Source organism: Talpa europaea, assembly GCF_964194135.1.
Source record: "Talpa europaea genome assembly, chromosome: 12".
Lineage (NCBI taxonomy): Eukaryota > Metazoa > Chordata > Mammalia > Eulipotyphla > Talpidae > Talpa > Talpa europaea.
In genome coordinates, this window is record NC_140079.1 from 10,858,750 (window position 1) to 10,875,013 (window position 16,264).

The 16,264-nt window shown below is 45.1% G+C and overlaps 1 protein-coding gene across 1 annotated transcript; it reads right to left on the minus strand.

The window, feature by feature from the left end:
- Positions 1 to 9,951: 9,951 nt before the first annotated feature.
- CD70 (CD70 molecule) lies at positions 9,952 to 12,484 on the minus strand (the record flags this gene model as incomplete). Its single annotated transcript, XM_084248656.1, has 3 exons — positions 9,952 to 10,340; positions 11,518 to 11,551; positions 12,314 to 12,484. The coding sequence occupies 3 exons, from the start codon at positions 12,482 to 12,484 to the stop codon at positions 9,952 to 9,954; spliced, it is 594 nt and encodes a 197-aa protein (XP_084104782.1).
- Between the last annotated feature and the right edge of the window lie 3,780 nt (positions 12,485 to 16,264).

The following is a 16,264-nucleotide window of genomic DNA, read 5'->3' on the forward strand; positions in this document are numbered from 1 at the left end:
TTAGATTTTAATTACCATCACCCTTATTCCTCATTTTTAGTCAGAGGGAGGCTTTCTTTGCTGCAAAATGGAGGGGATCCGGCTCACCATGACAGATATTTTGCAGTTTCTTGAAGACATCTGTTCATCCTCTGCTAGAACTGGCAATGGTTACTTTTACCTGAAAGTTAAGAAATCTCCTGCCACAAATTTCCCTTTATGTTAAAGGAATACTGCTTACTGCAAGTATTGAAATATAGTGTACAATGAAATGCTGCACTATTTCGTTATTTCTAGAAGCATAGAGTTCCTTCTCCTACAACTTCCTATGTGGCACAACCCTTGTTTACTAACAGACTCAGATATCTTTAGTTCATATATAAAGCCCAAAGCAACTTAGACTTATGCTGCGAAGTGTAAAAAACCAAACTTTGCATACCGAATAAGATAAAACAAAAAGGTAAAATTTATTGCAGGCTTTAGATCTGCCAGCCTAGAAATTCAAGGTTACGGGGACAATGAGTTCGAGCTTCTCACGGACTGAGAAATTTTTATGGGGTGGGGCAGAGAGAAAAAATTCCCCTTATCACTTTGGGTTCTCGGGTTGATCAAGCAATCAAATTAACATCGAACAGGTTAGCAGGAGAGAAGAGCACATTTAATCACCTACATGTGGAGAATCTATATGAATGTAAAGTTTCCAAAGCCAATGGGGTAAAATGAGATCATTTATTTCCTTTGCTAAGGGATGGGATGGGGCCTGGGACTTTAAGGAGTCAGGAGGGAGACTCACAAGATAAAGACCAGATGATCCACCATATCATCAGATGTTTCCCTGCCATGAAGATTTCTTTAACAGAATTTTTTTTTCTGGCTTAATTTCTACTTCTGGTTAACACCTTCAGTTTCGTTTTAGAAGAATATACTAGCTACGGGAATGGTAAAATTTTCTCACGAAACTTCAGGGCCTCTATTGATCTTAGCTCAAAATAAGCCCCATGCCAAAGCAACATATCTGGACATCTTGGGGGAGGCCTATCTGGTCATCTTGTGGGGTGGGAGCGGGGAGCTATCCTTCAATGGGGGATGTATAGGAGTTGTTCGGCCTTTTCAGCTCATAGATTGCCTACTGGGCTTTCTGTTTTGGATGAGGTCAGCTGAGCCAGGTACAAGGATTGGGGCTTAGCTAGTTTCCTCCACTAATTCCTAAGACCTGTATATTCCTGTGAAGTTTAGGTTCCTTTGTACACATTTGAAGATGGTCATCTCCATTTTGTCCTTGATGTAAATGGCTTCATTTTCGTTTGGTTCTACAGCTTAATGTTTCAGTAAATTATCTCATTTAGTAATGATCTAACTATTTAATGACAAACTGTCACTTAACTTAGTAGAACTTTGTTTCAAGTTTCCAAAGATTTTGGCAACTCTTTGAAAGAAGGTGTATTTTATAAAACATACTACTTGCTGAAAAGTTCATTGGAAAACTTTAATTGTTCATACATTTATTTAGTTTGCTTGTTCCTAACAATCATGTTTAGATTATTTGTGAACATTTCATAAAACATTGGACAGTTAGTCATCATCTTAAACTTATCTCTGCTGCCAATAAATTTTGTAACATATACATATGTATATGTACACCCATGAATGATATCCTGCCTACTTATTTATCTTTCTAAAAGTAGGAAATAGATCTTCTTGGAGCATCTTGCTTTAGTACTATTGAAGAGACAGAAAAAAACCAACCAAGGAGGCATAGGAAGTGGAGTCATATATAACATAATTAATATAATATAACATAACATATGATATGATATAGACAGTATATAATACATAATGTGTAATGATGCTGTATTTTGGGGGGGGGAGCTAATCTTCCTCTGCTCACTTAGATAGGCAACTTGGCACAAAAGTGATTTTTAAGAGAAAAGAGTCACTTTTCAGTTCCCTTCATAGGGAGGATCACATATAGAATAATGAAACCTCTTATCTGGTCATTTCGAGAATTTTCTAGTTGTTAGAAAGGAGGCAATACATTTGGGAGGTAAAAATAAAGAACTTTCAAATGAAAGAAAAAGAAACTTGTGGTTTTAGCTACATATGCATCAAAAACAGACCTTGCAGGCCCTCACCTGGGATAATCATTCTATCAGCCTAACCCGTCCTCTGGGACCACCCACTGAGGTTTCCAGTTTTCAGGGTCATAGAGAATTAGGCAAAACATGGTTTGTGTAATAATCCATTGTGTATATGTACCACATAAGCCAGAAAGAAAAAGAAAAATACCAGATGGTCTCACTCATAGCAGGAATTTAGAAAACCTAAATAAGGGACCAAGAAAAAGACTAATTATAATAAAGTAAAAATCAAAATCAACAAGCAACTATTAACCAGAAACACACTATGGGGGGGAGGGGAGGAAGGATTAGGGTTAAAATAAGGGGGGTTGGAATTGTATGGGGAATATAATCAAGATGAAAATGCATACATTGTGCAAAAATGAAAAATGATGTAAAAAGTATATAAAAAATGAGCTTGGGATTAAAAAACATGGTTTATGGGTCTTTTTGTCAGTTAGTTTCTTTCAATTAAAAAAAAAAATCAGCATTCACCTTAGGCACCCCCTAGGGTAGACTGTCTTTGAGTGTATAGATCAAAACAAAAAAAGAGAAAATTTCATATTTTGTTCTGTTGGAAATATCTTCTGGGTCCCCACGGGGCTGCCTCAGGAGGCTGGAAGGAACAAGACTGTTTGCTGTGAAGAACCAGCCCTGTGCAAAAAGTAAAGGAAAATTCTGGAAAGTTCACAGTCCGAATCTCCCCCATCATGTTAAGGAGTTGGAAGAAGCCCGAATGCCAGTGTCTCACATCTGCAGGGGTGTTTTCTAGGATAATAGGTTCAAATCAGCTTTTGGCCCTTACACTTTCCCCTACACGGGGAAAAATCAACTCTGGCTGAGTTGATTTTCTAAGACAAAGGGATCACTTTGAAGTTATGAATAATGCTTCCCTTTGATCATTAACTAAGAATGTTAGAAACCAATCTCCTTTAGTTAACTGGAAATTTAGAAAATAGCTGTTTTCTAAAGAACGATGACATATTTTTTCTGTACATGTACATTTATCTATATAAACTTAGGACCAGCCTGTCAAGGCGGGTGAGTCACTCAGAAATCACTCTTCTGTGGGCCTAGCTATTAAAAAAGAAAGGAGGAGGCCAAGAGTTTCAGACTGAGCGGGCTTTATTGAAAGTCTGTGATGGATGACACCCTGCGGGCTGAGAGTCCACTCCCCCCCACCCCCCACCAAATGGGGAGCGCAGGTCTTTACAGGGTTAGGTGACTGCTGGGATTTTTGGTGTATGTGAGGGGTCTGGTCTCTTCTGCTGGAGGGGGTCCACTGGAGTTATTTAGACAAGGGGGCAGGTCTGCTGAAATTGTTTACTCTTATCAGCTCTATCTCTGATTCTGCTTTTCTCAGGTTCCCTGGCCTTGTTGTGCAGGTTTTATGAGGGGCCTGATTGTGCTCTCATCACTGGCTCCTCAGTTTGGTTTTGAAAAACCTCTTAATAATTAACTTCTCTTTTGACTTTGAAGTCACAGTAGTGATTATTTTAGTCCACAATCCCAACATACACATCGAGCGTTACAGGACTGGGAAACTCCCCGCTCTTATAAAAGCGTGTGTGTGGGAACTGGATGCATGTGAGGAGAGGTTTTGCATTTGTCTCTGGGTGTTTTCAACCCCATATGAACCTGAGTCCAGATGGTATTTCAATCTAAAGAAAGCTCTGGCATGCTTGGCCTTGTCTGGGTCTATTTGCATAGTAACAAAAAACAGTTATTACAGCATGGAGTTAATTTTAAGACCGAAAGAGCTTCACGACTGTAATACGATCTTGGGTACGAGGAGAGCACAGAAGAATCTGTCCCAGTGTTGCCAGCATGAATTTTTGCCTTCTCTGGTCTTGTGTGATCCCCATCAGGGAGCACAAAAATTTTAGCATTAAATGCTTTCACCATTTAAAAAGGCAGAAAAAATTTTAATTGTCAGAACAACAAAGTTAACCAAAAGAATTTCAGAAAATGGAGTTAATAAATATAACAGTGTTAATGAAACCAAAGGGAAAAACATCAGAAAGACTAAATAAAACCAAAAGATTTGCTTTAGAAAAAGAGAGAGTGAACCAAAAAAGTTAAGATTAGGAATGAGAAAAAACCTGCTTTCAACCAGGTTATAGAAATTAAAATAAACATATGACTTTATGGCAATAAATTTGAAAACATAGAGCCAATGAATTACTTCCTGGTCTTACCCAAATACTCCCCTACTCTATAACTAAATTTAATTTCCAGAGAAAACTTGAATAGACCAGATCATTAGATGATATTGAAAAAGGCACAAAACAGACAGTCCATGTCATTTATAGTCAAAGCATAGGTAGGCTTGTCCGGGCCTGATAACTTGGCAAAGAATTCTGGATGTAAGAATTCTTTTTTTTTTTCAAAAAGATCTATCTATCTATCTATCTATCTATCTATCTATCTATCTATCTATCTATCTATCTATCTATCTATTTATTCATACATACATACATACATACAAGAGCTGAATATAGGCCAGAGGTCCAGGGGGTGAGAAGATTCACCAGAGATAGAGTGGGGAACAGAACAGGCAGATGGGCTGAAATACACTGCTGAGGGGAGCAGCAGACAAGTCAGGAAAGGTCTGCTGCACCACGTGGGTCAGCTCCCTGGCAGGGGATCGAACCTGTGCTGCAGAGGCTGTGGATAGCTTCATAGGTTGTGTCTTAACCCCTTGTGCCACCAGGGAGACCCTGGATGTAAGAATTCTTAATAATATCCGTTCTAAAGCATGGAGTTCTGAAAGATGTACTGAGTGTATATCATCTTATAACTAAATATGTTCTATTTCAAAAAGGCAAAGTTGGTTGAAGATTAGGAAATCCGTCAATATATAGCTCATTCACCCAGTAAATTGAAAGGAGAAATTGGAACAGTGTGATATTCATAGAACGGGACAGTCCAGGTACCCTGCCCCACCCAAGGTAGGAGGGAGCTGAGCTGGGAGAAGCTAAAAAAGACTGGGAGAAGACTTAGGAAGAAGACAGACAGGAAGAGGACCTGGAGGAGGCACATGGGGCAGAGAGACATGTGAAAAAGAAGTTGTACTTGCTTCTTGACCTTGGACTTGTGCCAGGGCCTTTGAGGACATGGGAGAGAGACAAAGACGTGGGTGAGAGACCCCTGGGGAGGCTGACAACGGCAGTCTTTATCTTGACTTGGATTTTGCTTTTGCTTTTTTCCATCCAGACCTGCCTGGCCCTTTCTGCCCCTTTCCTATGGGTCCCCACCAGAAGGTGCCTTAGACTTGCGGCAAGGTTTCAGGCTTCAGTGACCCTGCTTTGGGCCAACCCTTGTGGGCATTTACCCATCAGGGTAACTTTGCATGTTTCAAAGGGAAACTATATTTTTTTTAAGATTTATTTTTATTTGTTTATACAAGCACTGGGTACAGTCAGAAGCGCGGGAGGGTGAGAGAATTCACCAGAGCCAGAGCGGGGAGCAGAACAGGCAGACTGATGAAGTACACTGCTGAGGGAAGCAGTGGGCGGCAGGAGAGGTCTGCCATGTGGGACCCTCCTCTGGTGGCTGGGGAGCAGCCAGTGATCGAACTGGCGCTGCAGAGGCTGCGGGCAGCTTCGCAACCCTGCGCTCAACCTCTGCGCCACCGGGGAGGCCTGAAACTATTTTTTTTTAAGATTTATTTTTTATTTATACAAGAGCTGGGGTACAGGCCAGAGGTGTGGGGGGGTGAGAGGATTAACCAAAGATAGAGTGGGGAACAGAACAGGCAGATTGACTGAAATACACTGCTGAGGGGAGCAGTGGGCATGACAGGAGAGGTCTGACGTGCCATGAGGGAATCTCCCTGGCTGGCCGGGAATTGAACCGGTGCTGCAAAGGCTATGGACAGCTTCACAGCGCTGTGCTCAACCCACTGCGCCACCGGGGAGGCCCGAAACTATTTTAACTATATTCTTTCTATTCTTCTCTTATTTCTCTTGCACATATTTCTATTCAAATTCCTTTTTTTGATGTTCTTTTGTTAACACTTTATTTATTTATTTATTTATTTATTTATTTAAAAAAGGGATTTATTTATTTATACAAGCGCTGGGTACAATCAGAAGCGCAGGAGGGTGAGAGAATTCACCAGAGCCACAGCGGGGAACAGAAGAGGCAGATTGATGATGACATACACTGCTGAGGGGAGCAGTGGGTGGCAGGAGAGGTCTGCGGGCCATGTGGGACCCTCTGCAGAGGCCGGGGATCGAACTGATGCTGCAGAGGCTGTGGGCAGCTTTGTAGCCCTGCGCTCAACCGCTGCGCCACCAGGGAGGCCCTATTGATGTTCTTATGCACTAAGAGTATGTTTGTCTTCATGTGGTGGATGGCAGAACCCATTTAGAGCAGGCAGGTTTGGGGGGCCTGGGGTGCTCCTCAGTCCCCCAGTTAACAAAACTACCACTGTATCAACAGAGACTTTGGGCAGGCATTCTTTCCCTCTGCCAGTTCTACTGAGATCTAATTGACATCTAACATTGTATTAGTTTTAGGTGGCATACAATGTGACAATTGAATACATATGGATATTGTGAAAGAGTTATCAGGAGTTGTTACTATCCACCATTCTCCATAGTCACAAACATTTTTCTCTTGTGATGAAGCTTTTAAGATTTACTCTTTCATTTATTTTTAAAGTTTTTTTTTTCAAAGATTTATTTATTTATGTATATAAGAACTGGGGTACAGGCCAGAGGTACGGGGGTGTGTGTGTGTGTGTGAGAGGATCCACCAGAGACAGAGTAGGGAACAGAACAGGCAGACTGACTGAAATACACTGCTGAGGGGAGCAGTGGGTGGGACAGCAAAATCAAAATCCAAGAAAAGATAAAGTCAAGAAGAGGTCTGCCGCCCCATGTGAGTCAGCTCCCTGGCAGCCCGGGGATTGAACTTGTGCTGCAGAGGTTGCGGACAGCTTCACAGTGCTGTGCTTTAACCCCTTGCACCTCTAGGGAGGCCCCAAGATTTACTCTTTCAGCAATTTTTAAATATACAGTACAGTATTGCCACTTTAGTCATCATGAAGTACATTCCATCCCCACCTTGGGCAGCCACAAATCTGTCCTCTGTATCTGTGACTTACGTGTTTTTTTTTTTTTTTAATTCCATATATAAATGGGGCCATAACGTATTTGTGTTTTTCTGTCTGGCTTATTACACTTAACACAATGCCCATCCACATTGTTTCAAATTCCTTCTTTTTTAATGTTTGAATAATATATTCCATATATTATCCATACCACGATTTCTTACTTCTTTATCAGTTCATTCACGGAAGGCACAAGCTGTTTCCCTGTCTTGGCTGTTGTGACTAGACTTTTTAAAGTAATACTGTTCATTTAATAATTCAGAACATTTCAGAATTCTAAACATAAAGTAAAAAAAATATTGTGAATTGTGTTTAGGAGTTTCTAGCACTTTCATGGATACACTGGCCATTCGCTGAGCTGACTCAGAGGAAGTTCTGTTGTTTGTTAAAAAGCAAATAGAACTGAGCTAAAAACAGGAAACTGACCTCCCTTTGCCATAGCTAAGAACAGGGCAGGAGGCTGTGTCACTGTCTACACAACCAGACAACCTGAAGCTCAATGGGTGCCCCTAAATGTCTATGGGTTTGGGGTCGCAGAGCATCCCCTAGGGGACCCCACCCCAAAAGGCACCTTCCCCACAGCCTCACCGCCACACGGGGAGCACAGAGCGTCTGTCTCCAGCATTTTGCTCTTTTTATGAACTATAGATATGTGCAGTTGCTAACTCAGGATTCCTGGCCAATAACCCTATAGATGGCACCACCTTATAAATGAAAGAAAATGCCAGAAAACATGTTTAAATGCCTTGTCACATCAGTAGCAAGGTCACATAGAAAGGTGTAAATTTTGACATAGTTGCAGGGTGCTTGATCTCCCCTGGCCTCTTCGTGTGAACCAATGACAGTCTAGAGCATTCTGAGACTGCCAGATCTAGATCTGCGATGGATGGTGTGGTTTTTCCTCCTTCACCCCTCCTCCTGGCTTCTTAGGGGCCAGGACATTTGGAGGCATTAGGGTCCTTCCTGTTGCTTCCCTCAGCTGTTCCAGAACCTTTGTTGCCAGATCATATCATAGGTATTTCATCCGCCTCTACCACTTCATCAAATTTAGGTTTTTCTTTCCCAGACGTGGTTTTTCACTGGTCAGAGCTCGTCTTAGGAAATTCTGAGAAACTGACAGGGCCCTTTAGGTTTCTCTGTGTGCCTCTCTGCGGCCTGTCAAAGACCTGAGCACACACCAGCCCTTTGGTTTCTTGGAATCACCTTTGACCGTCCTGATGGGGTTGCTCGGGAGGCTGGGCAGCACCCGCCACCTTAATTGACTCAGTGCTCCCCACCCCCTAGCTCACAACCCCCCGGAGAGGCGCCTGGCAGGTCTATTTTTAATTTTTGAGAAACCTTCATACTCTTTTTCATAATGTCTGCACCAATTTATCTTTTCACCAACTGCACACGAGGGTTTCCTTTCCCTACATTCTCATCAACACTTATTATTGCTTTGTGTGTGTGTGTGTGTGTGTGTGTGTGACAGGCTTGAGGTAATAGTGCATCAGGAATCTGATTTGCACTTCCCCAGTAACTGGTGTTCCTTGCTCTTCTATTTTTTTTGGTAGGAGTTTGAGAGTTGGTAGCAGTTCTTTAAATGTCTGCTAGAATTCACCAAAGAAACCATCTAGTCCTGGACTTTGTTGAGAGGTTTTCGATTATTGATTAAATCTCCTCACTAGCTATTGTCCTATTTCTTCATGATTACAATCTTGATAGTTTGGATGTTTATAGGAATTAATTAATCTTTTTAGGTTGTCTAATTTATTGTCATTGTTTATAGTAGTCCTTTATGATCCTTTGTATGACTGTAGTGTCACTTGTGACATCTCTCTCGTTTCTGATTTTATTTATTTGAATCTTTTTTCTTGGGGAAAAAAACTGGCTAAATGTTTGTCTAAAATTTTATTTATATTTTTGAAGAAACCTGCTCTTCAGTGTGTACTTCTTTCTGTTGTTTTCCTGGTTTCTATTACATTTATTTCTGCTCTGCTCTTTTTTCTTTCCTTCTTTCTACTAACTTTGACCTTAGTTTCTTCTCTTTTTTTTTTTTTTTTTTGTATTTCTCTGTTGATCCATTGGTCACTGGAAGCTCCCCAAACTACCTCCCTCTGAGTTTTTAAGGAGAGTTTGTGACAGATGCACAGCTGATGAGCTAATGGGCCATTGGAGATTGATTCAACCTCTGGTCCCTCTGCCTTTCCCAGAAGTTGGGGGGAGAGGAGCGCACAGGGGGTGAGGACTGAAAATTCCAATCCTCTAATCATATGCTTGGGAACCCTGACAACAAGTCCCCATCCTTTGGTACTTTCCAAAAGTCACCTCATTCATGTAACAGAAGACACCTTCATGGTTCTCCTCACTTAGAAAACTCCAAGGGTTTTGGGAGCTCTGTGCCAGAAATGGTACGAAGACCAAAGATATATGTGTATATATATATTTATTTATTTACTTACTATAATTCACAGTATAACAGGTAGTTTTTTAAAAAAGATTTTTTATTTACTGATGCATGCAGGAAATGAGGTGTGAGGGATGAGAGGATTCACCAGAGAAAGAGTGGGAAGCAGAACAAGCAGAGGTACTGAAGCAGCAGATGACACAGGAGAGGTCTGCTGTGCCATGTGGGTGGCTCCCTGGCTGGGGATTGAACTTGTGCTGTAATGACAAGTAAAACAGCCCCTTGTGCCACCAGGGAGGCCCAACAGAGGTAGTTTATTATTAAAAGAAAAAAAAAACTCTAGGCAATGGTTAGGGTTGCACCCATTGAACCCCAAAAAAGGTCTCATCAGCATTTGGGGATGGCAGCAGTGGTAGAGTGAGGTTGGTGCAAAGCATGTCCCCTTGGGACAAAGGTGTCAGGCGCTGGGAGGCGGCAGTGCAACCTCCATGGAATTTGATACGCAGCAGACTGATGCTCCGGGCAGTGGGGTAACAGATGCCCACAGTCAGGGTGGCCCTGTGGGGCCTGATGGTCTGTGTTGAGGAGGAACAGTTGATCAGTGTCACCTGCACATGCAGCCTGTAGATGCCACTGCGCTGGACACGCAGCTGCCCGTCGTCCAGCTGTGGTCCATGTAAGAAGGAGCGGCCCAGGGCCGGGCCTCCCTGCCAGAGCAGCCTGGGGTCCTGCCGTGGTCCTGGAGGCAGAGGGATGGGGGTGTGTGTATAAGGATGGGAGTTTAGGGAAAATGAGTGCTATAGACTGAATGCCCAAAATTCCTATGTTGAAACTTAACCCCCAAGTAGATGGTATTAGGAGGTGGAGCCTTTAGGAGGGGACTAGGGCATAAGAGTGGAGCCTTCCTGAGTGGGATTATGCCCATATACTAGAGACCCATGTCCATGGATGCATGAATGGATAAAGAATATGTGTTTAATAGCTGGGGTAAGTTCTGAGTGTCTGAGAAATGCAATGTTGGGTGCTTTTGTTGGGCAAAATCATAGAGTGTGATTATACAAACCTAGACAGTACAGCCCACTAGGATTGCTGTTGTATATGTGGCCTGCCACTGACAGAAATGTCATTATGTTGCACATGACTGTGTATATGCAATGGAATATTACTTGGCCATAAAAAGCATTTTGGACAACATGAATGGACTTTGAGGGCATTAGACTAGGTAAGATAAGTGATTCCGAGAAAGACAAATACCATATGACATCACACACATGTGGAAATTAAAAAAAATGCCCCCAAACCAAATCATGAGATCGGTGGTTTCCGCAGTTTGGAGATGAGATGGGCCAAATGGGTGAAGGTGATCAAAAGGTACAGACCTTCAGTGGTTAATCAAAAATGTCCTGGAGGGGTGATGGGCAGCCGGGTGGCTCCAGTGTCTAATGCATGGTGACACACACACTACAGTGCTCCTGTGTGAACATTGTCAAAAAGAGTAGCTCTTAAAAGTTCTCAGCACAAGAAAAATACTTGTAACTGTGTGTGGTGATGGATGTTAACTGGAATTCCTGTGGTGATCCTTTCTCCGTGGATAGGAACAGTGAATCATCATTATACTGAAACTAATATATTATATGTCAATACTATCACCATAAAAAAATAAAAGAGAGACCCCAGTGAGCTCTCTTTTCTGCCATGTGGGCATACAGCAAGAAGAGGGTTTTCTAAGAACCAGGCGGAGGGCTCTCTACCAAAACTACAGCATCTTGGCCTTAGACCTCCCAGCCTCTAGAAGTTACTCTATTGCTACAAGCCACCTGGTCTGTGGCTCCATCTCAGCAGCCTAATGGCTTCTATCTCTTCATTCTCTGGCCTTCCCTTTCTTTTTCTTGCACACACACATGCGCTCTTGTTACCTGTGTGATTTAACTGGAGTTCAGCGATGTCCCACTGGAAGAAAGAGGAGACAACAGGGTGGGGGGTGGGGTAAACACCACGGTTTTCAGTGCACTGGGCCACTCTCCCACACACCTTCCCACTGCACTCACTGGCCTTTTTTAAAAAAGATCTCTTAAAGAGGAAGTAGATTGAACCAGTCTGGAGCATAAAGACACAAAGACCTCAAAAGAGCTTCATTTCCAGGGCATAACAGGGATGGGGACACAGCTTTGCCTCCCTGTACTCCAAGCCCCCCACCCTGCGCACTCCCTCCAAGACGCCCCTGGGGTGGGTGCCCAGGACTCCCGGGGGAGTGACCAGCTCATCCTGCCCTTGGAATTGCCCTGAATCCCCTCCCTCCCAGCTTCTTGAAGCTCCCCAGCAGCCTCTGAGTCAGCCTGCTGGGGAACACCAAAGACAAATCATTTTTTTCCCATGCTCATGTCCGGTGCGCCCTTCACAGATGCATCCACCCCACCCAGGGATCCCCACCTGGGATTTACCTCCCGGGCAGAGCTGACCCTCCCCAGCAAGGACCTGCAGGTCTTGCCACGGCCTTTTTCTCCGCTCTGATTTTGTCTTAAAAGAACTACTTGAGCCGTCCGTCTGCCTCGCAGTCTGTGCTCGGGTTCGCGGTCCCTCTGCCTTATCTGATTCCCTTCCCAGTCCTCGCCTCCCCTCTGCGCCCGCCCGGGCGAGGCGGTGCGGTCGCGAGCTCCTCAGGCTCTGCGAGCAAAGGGCGTGTGTGTTTCTCGTCGTCCCTCCGCTACTCACCCCTGATGGCTTGAACTGCTGTTGCCGTGTCAGGCACTGGCAGAAGCAGAAGATCGCAGCGCCGAGGAAAAACAGCTGCCACACCACCCGCAGGATGGACGGCCAGGACAGGCGGGGCAGCGGGCAGCCGGAGCGCTCCTCCGCCATCGTGGTCCTCGCCTGGCGCTGCATCCGCTGAGAGCTGGCGGCTAAGGGATGCGCGGAGGGCAGCCAGAGAGGACGGAAACCTCAGCCCTCCTGCAGCTGTGGGGCCTTTGCCTGTCTCAACTTGCCTAGGACCCGCCCCGCCCCGTTCTGGGGATATCCAGCAAAGGGGAAAAACTACTTAGAAGAGCAGGGAAATCCCCTCAGCCTTCTGCAAACACCCAGTGATCTGGAGTAACTAGGGTTAAATAAATCCTTAATCTTAAGGTTGCCCTAATGTTCTCCTTTGATTTTCCACTCTCATTCTAGCATCCATCCATCCACCCACCCATCCACCCATCCATTCACCCATCCACCCATCCATCCATCCACTCACCCACCCACCCATCCACCCACCCATGCATGCATGCATGCATGCATCCATCCATCCATCCACCCACCCACCCACCCACCCACCCATCCACCCACCCATGCATCCATCCATCCATCCATCCATCCATCCATCCATCCATCCATCCATCCACCTATCCATCCATCCATCCACCCACCCACCCATCCATCATACAAACCTTTTTTTGAGCATACATTACACACCAAAGACTGTATCAGGTGCTAGGGGTACAGTAAGCAGCCAGGGATGGTAAGGAGGGCTCCCCAAATTATCCATGTTTCCATTTCCATCTTCCCAGCCTTCGTGGCATGTGGTAGGGACCTGGTGACTGACCTGCCCTTTAGGAGAAGAGCAGAAGCTGATGAAGTTTCATTTAGATGTCCTGCTTTATAATTAGAGGCATTTTTTATTTATTTATTTTATTTGTTTGTTTGCTTTGTTTATACATGCACTGGGTACAGTCAGAAGCGCGGGAGGGTGAGAGAATTCACCAGAGCCAGAGTGGGGAGCAGAGCAGGCGGAAGGACCGAAGTACACTGCTGAGGGGAGCAGCGGGCGGCAGGAGAGGTCTGCGCGCCATGTGGGACCCTCCTCCGGTGGCCGGGGAGCAGCTGGGGATCGAACCGGCGCTGCAGAGGCCGAGGGCAGCTTCGCAACCCAACGCTCAACCGCTGCGCCACCGGGGAGGTCCAGATGTCCTGCTTTATAAAACACAGTGGTGTGTCATAAGGTGGATGAGGTCATTCTACAATAGGATTTTTGCAGATGTAATTAGGCCAAGATGAGGTCATACTGTATTCCAGTGGCCCCTACATCCAATGACAGGTGCTCTCTTAGAGGAAAAGGAGAACCTTGCAGAGGGGGTACAGCCACGTGAAGATGTGGAGAATGCATCCTCAAGCCACAGAGCACCGTGGACTGACAGCAGACACTAGTAGCTGGGAACAGGCAAGGAAGGAGGATCCCCTGAAGTCTCTGGAGGGATCATGGCCCTGCAGACACCTTGATTTCAGACACCTGGCCTCTCACCTTGAGAATACATTTCTAATGTTTTAAGCCACCTGCTTTGTGGTACTTTGCCATAGGAAAGTAATAACAGTGATGTAGCTACAAGATTGCAAGATCAGGGCCTCCCTGGTGGTGCAAGGCATTAGCACCACACTATGAAGCAATCCACAGCCTCTGCAGCATGAGTTCGATCCCTGGCCAGCCAGGGAGCAACCCACATGGTGCAGCTGACCTCTCCGCCTTGCCCGCTGCTCCCCTCAGCAGTATGTTTTAGTCAGTCTGCCTGCTCTGTTCCCCACTCTGTTTCTGGTGAATCCTCTCACCACCACCCCTACATCTCTGGTCTGTACCCCAGCCCTTGTATGCATAAATAAATAAACCTTAAAAAAAAAAGATTGTGAGACCACCTGGACCTTACAGAATCGTGACAGTGGAGCTAGTAAATCAAAGCGCACAGCGTGGATAATGTCATGAGCTGTGTGAGACAGTAAGTGCCCATGACCATGTTCTAGGTTTTGCTGAAAGTTGAAAATTTCATTCCAAAGTCAGGAGTGAGAGTGTCCTGGACAGCAGGTTGGCTGAGAAATGTCCACCCCTCTGGGCTCATCTTAGGCTGGGTTGAGCAATCAAGTGAGCATTGGATTAATAGGAGAAAAGAGAAATTTATTAACACAGATATAGAGATGCAACATAGATGTGGGTTCCCTTTCAGTGAGTGAAATGTGGGTGAGCTTCCTGGGCCAAGGAATGGGATAGGGTCCTGGGGCTACTAGGAGAGAGGAGGGGGGCGCACTGAAGAGGAGAAGGTGACCCCAATGACAAAGACCATGGAGTTTTCTTGAATAGAAAGGTTATTTCTGGTAAAATTCTAATTCTGGGTATTGCCCCCAATTTTTGTTCTTCTAGGTCATTAGGGAGTGGTGACATTTCCTTGTGAACCGGTGGGGCCTCCATTGACCTAAGCTGGAAATAATTTACACGCCCAAGTGACACAGCATGGGGAGGCTTGTTCTGGACCCCTTGGGGGAAGTCTGGGGCTCATCGATGCGAAGGGGACAGAGTTGGAGCGAGCCATCTGAGGATCCTGGGGAGCCCTGTCCATCAGTGGAAACAGTCTGGTCTGGAGCTTGAGTCAACAGCATTGCTGATATTGGGGGGCAGGGGAAAGAAAGAGGGGAGTCAAAGATGTCCAGCATCTTTGGCATCCAGATGATCAGCATATACGCTCTCTGGGATCACCCCCGCCCCCGCAAAGTGAATTTTTAAAAAATATTTATTCATTCATTCATTTATTTATTTATACAAGCACTGGATACAGTCAGAAGTGCGGGAGGGTGAGAGAATTCACCAGAGCCAGAGCGGGGAGCAGAGCAGGCAGAAGGACCGAAGCACACTGCTGAGGGGAGCAGCAGGCGGCAGGAGAGGTCTGCGAGCCTTGTGGGACTCTTGCCTGGCAGCCAAGTGGCAGCCCGGGATAGAACCGGTGCTGCAGAGGCTGTGGGCAGCTTCGAAACCCAGCGCTCAACTGCTGCGCCACCGGGGAGGCCCCCCGCAAAGTGAATTTTAATCACAGAAGCTTTCATTATTAAATTCTAGGTCTGAAGAAGGTGAGAACTAACAGCCCAAAGGCCCCCATCTGTCCCTCCTCCCGCCCCTACACATATACCTCAAACTCTTCTGGGCATGATGGCATGATTTTAGGGATTTCCCTCAACCTGTTATTGTACTCTATAAAACCCCCCACTGTGTTCTAAAGTTCAATCTCTCCCCATAGTCCCATTTCCAGAAACTTCCAGTCACCGTCCTGCCCTATCACCCACTTGGGTATTTGATGGTTCTCTGAAGCTCATGTGTGTCCCTTTTCAAGCACCATCTAACCAGAAGCCATTTCACACTAAGAATAAGTGCTGCAGAGGGCGGCGAATGATGAGCCCCACAACACAGCTGGACGGCAGTTTCTGAACTGACCTTGCAGTCCTGAGCCTCTTGGAAATGAACACCTTCATGTCTTCTGCTTTCCGCTCCATATTTTCGTCCATAAAATGGGTTGTGATGGGGTGTCTAGGCAGGAGGGCCGCGAGGCCTGGGCACAGTCAGACACAAGGCTGCCTCTCGGTTTCATTATTTCTCCCTAGAAAATGCTCGTTAGAAGAATGGGCAGAGAGAAAAGCAGATACTTCATAAAGAAAGTTCAAATTCAGAAAAAGGGTTCGGTTCTTGCTCAGCTCAGCAATAAAATGCAAATGATACCAGTCACTCGAATATTGGATCAAAGATTGAAGTGTGAAAAAAAGAATCAAAACGAGGAAAATGTTGAAAGTCTGGTATATCTGAGCCGGAACCGTATTTTCAACTAACATTCCTTCAATAAACGTTTTTTTAAAAGAGAACGTTACTATGTTTCATGG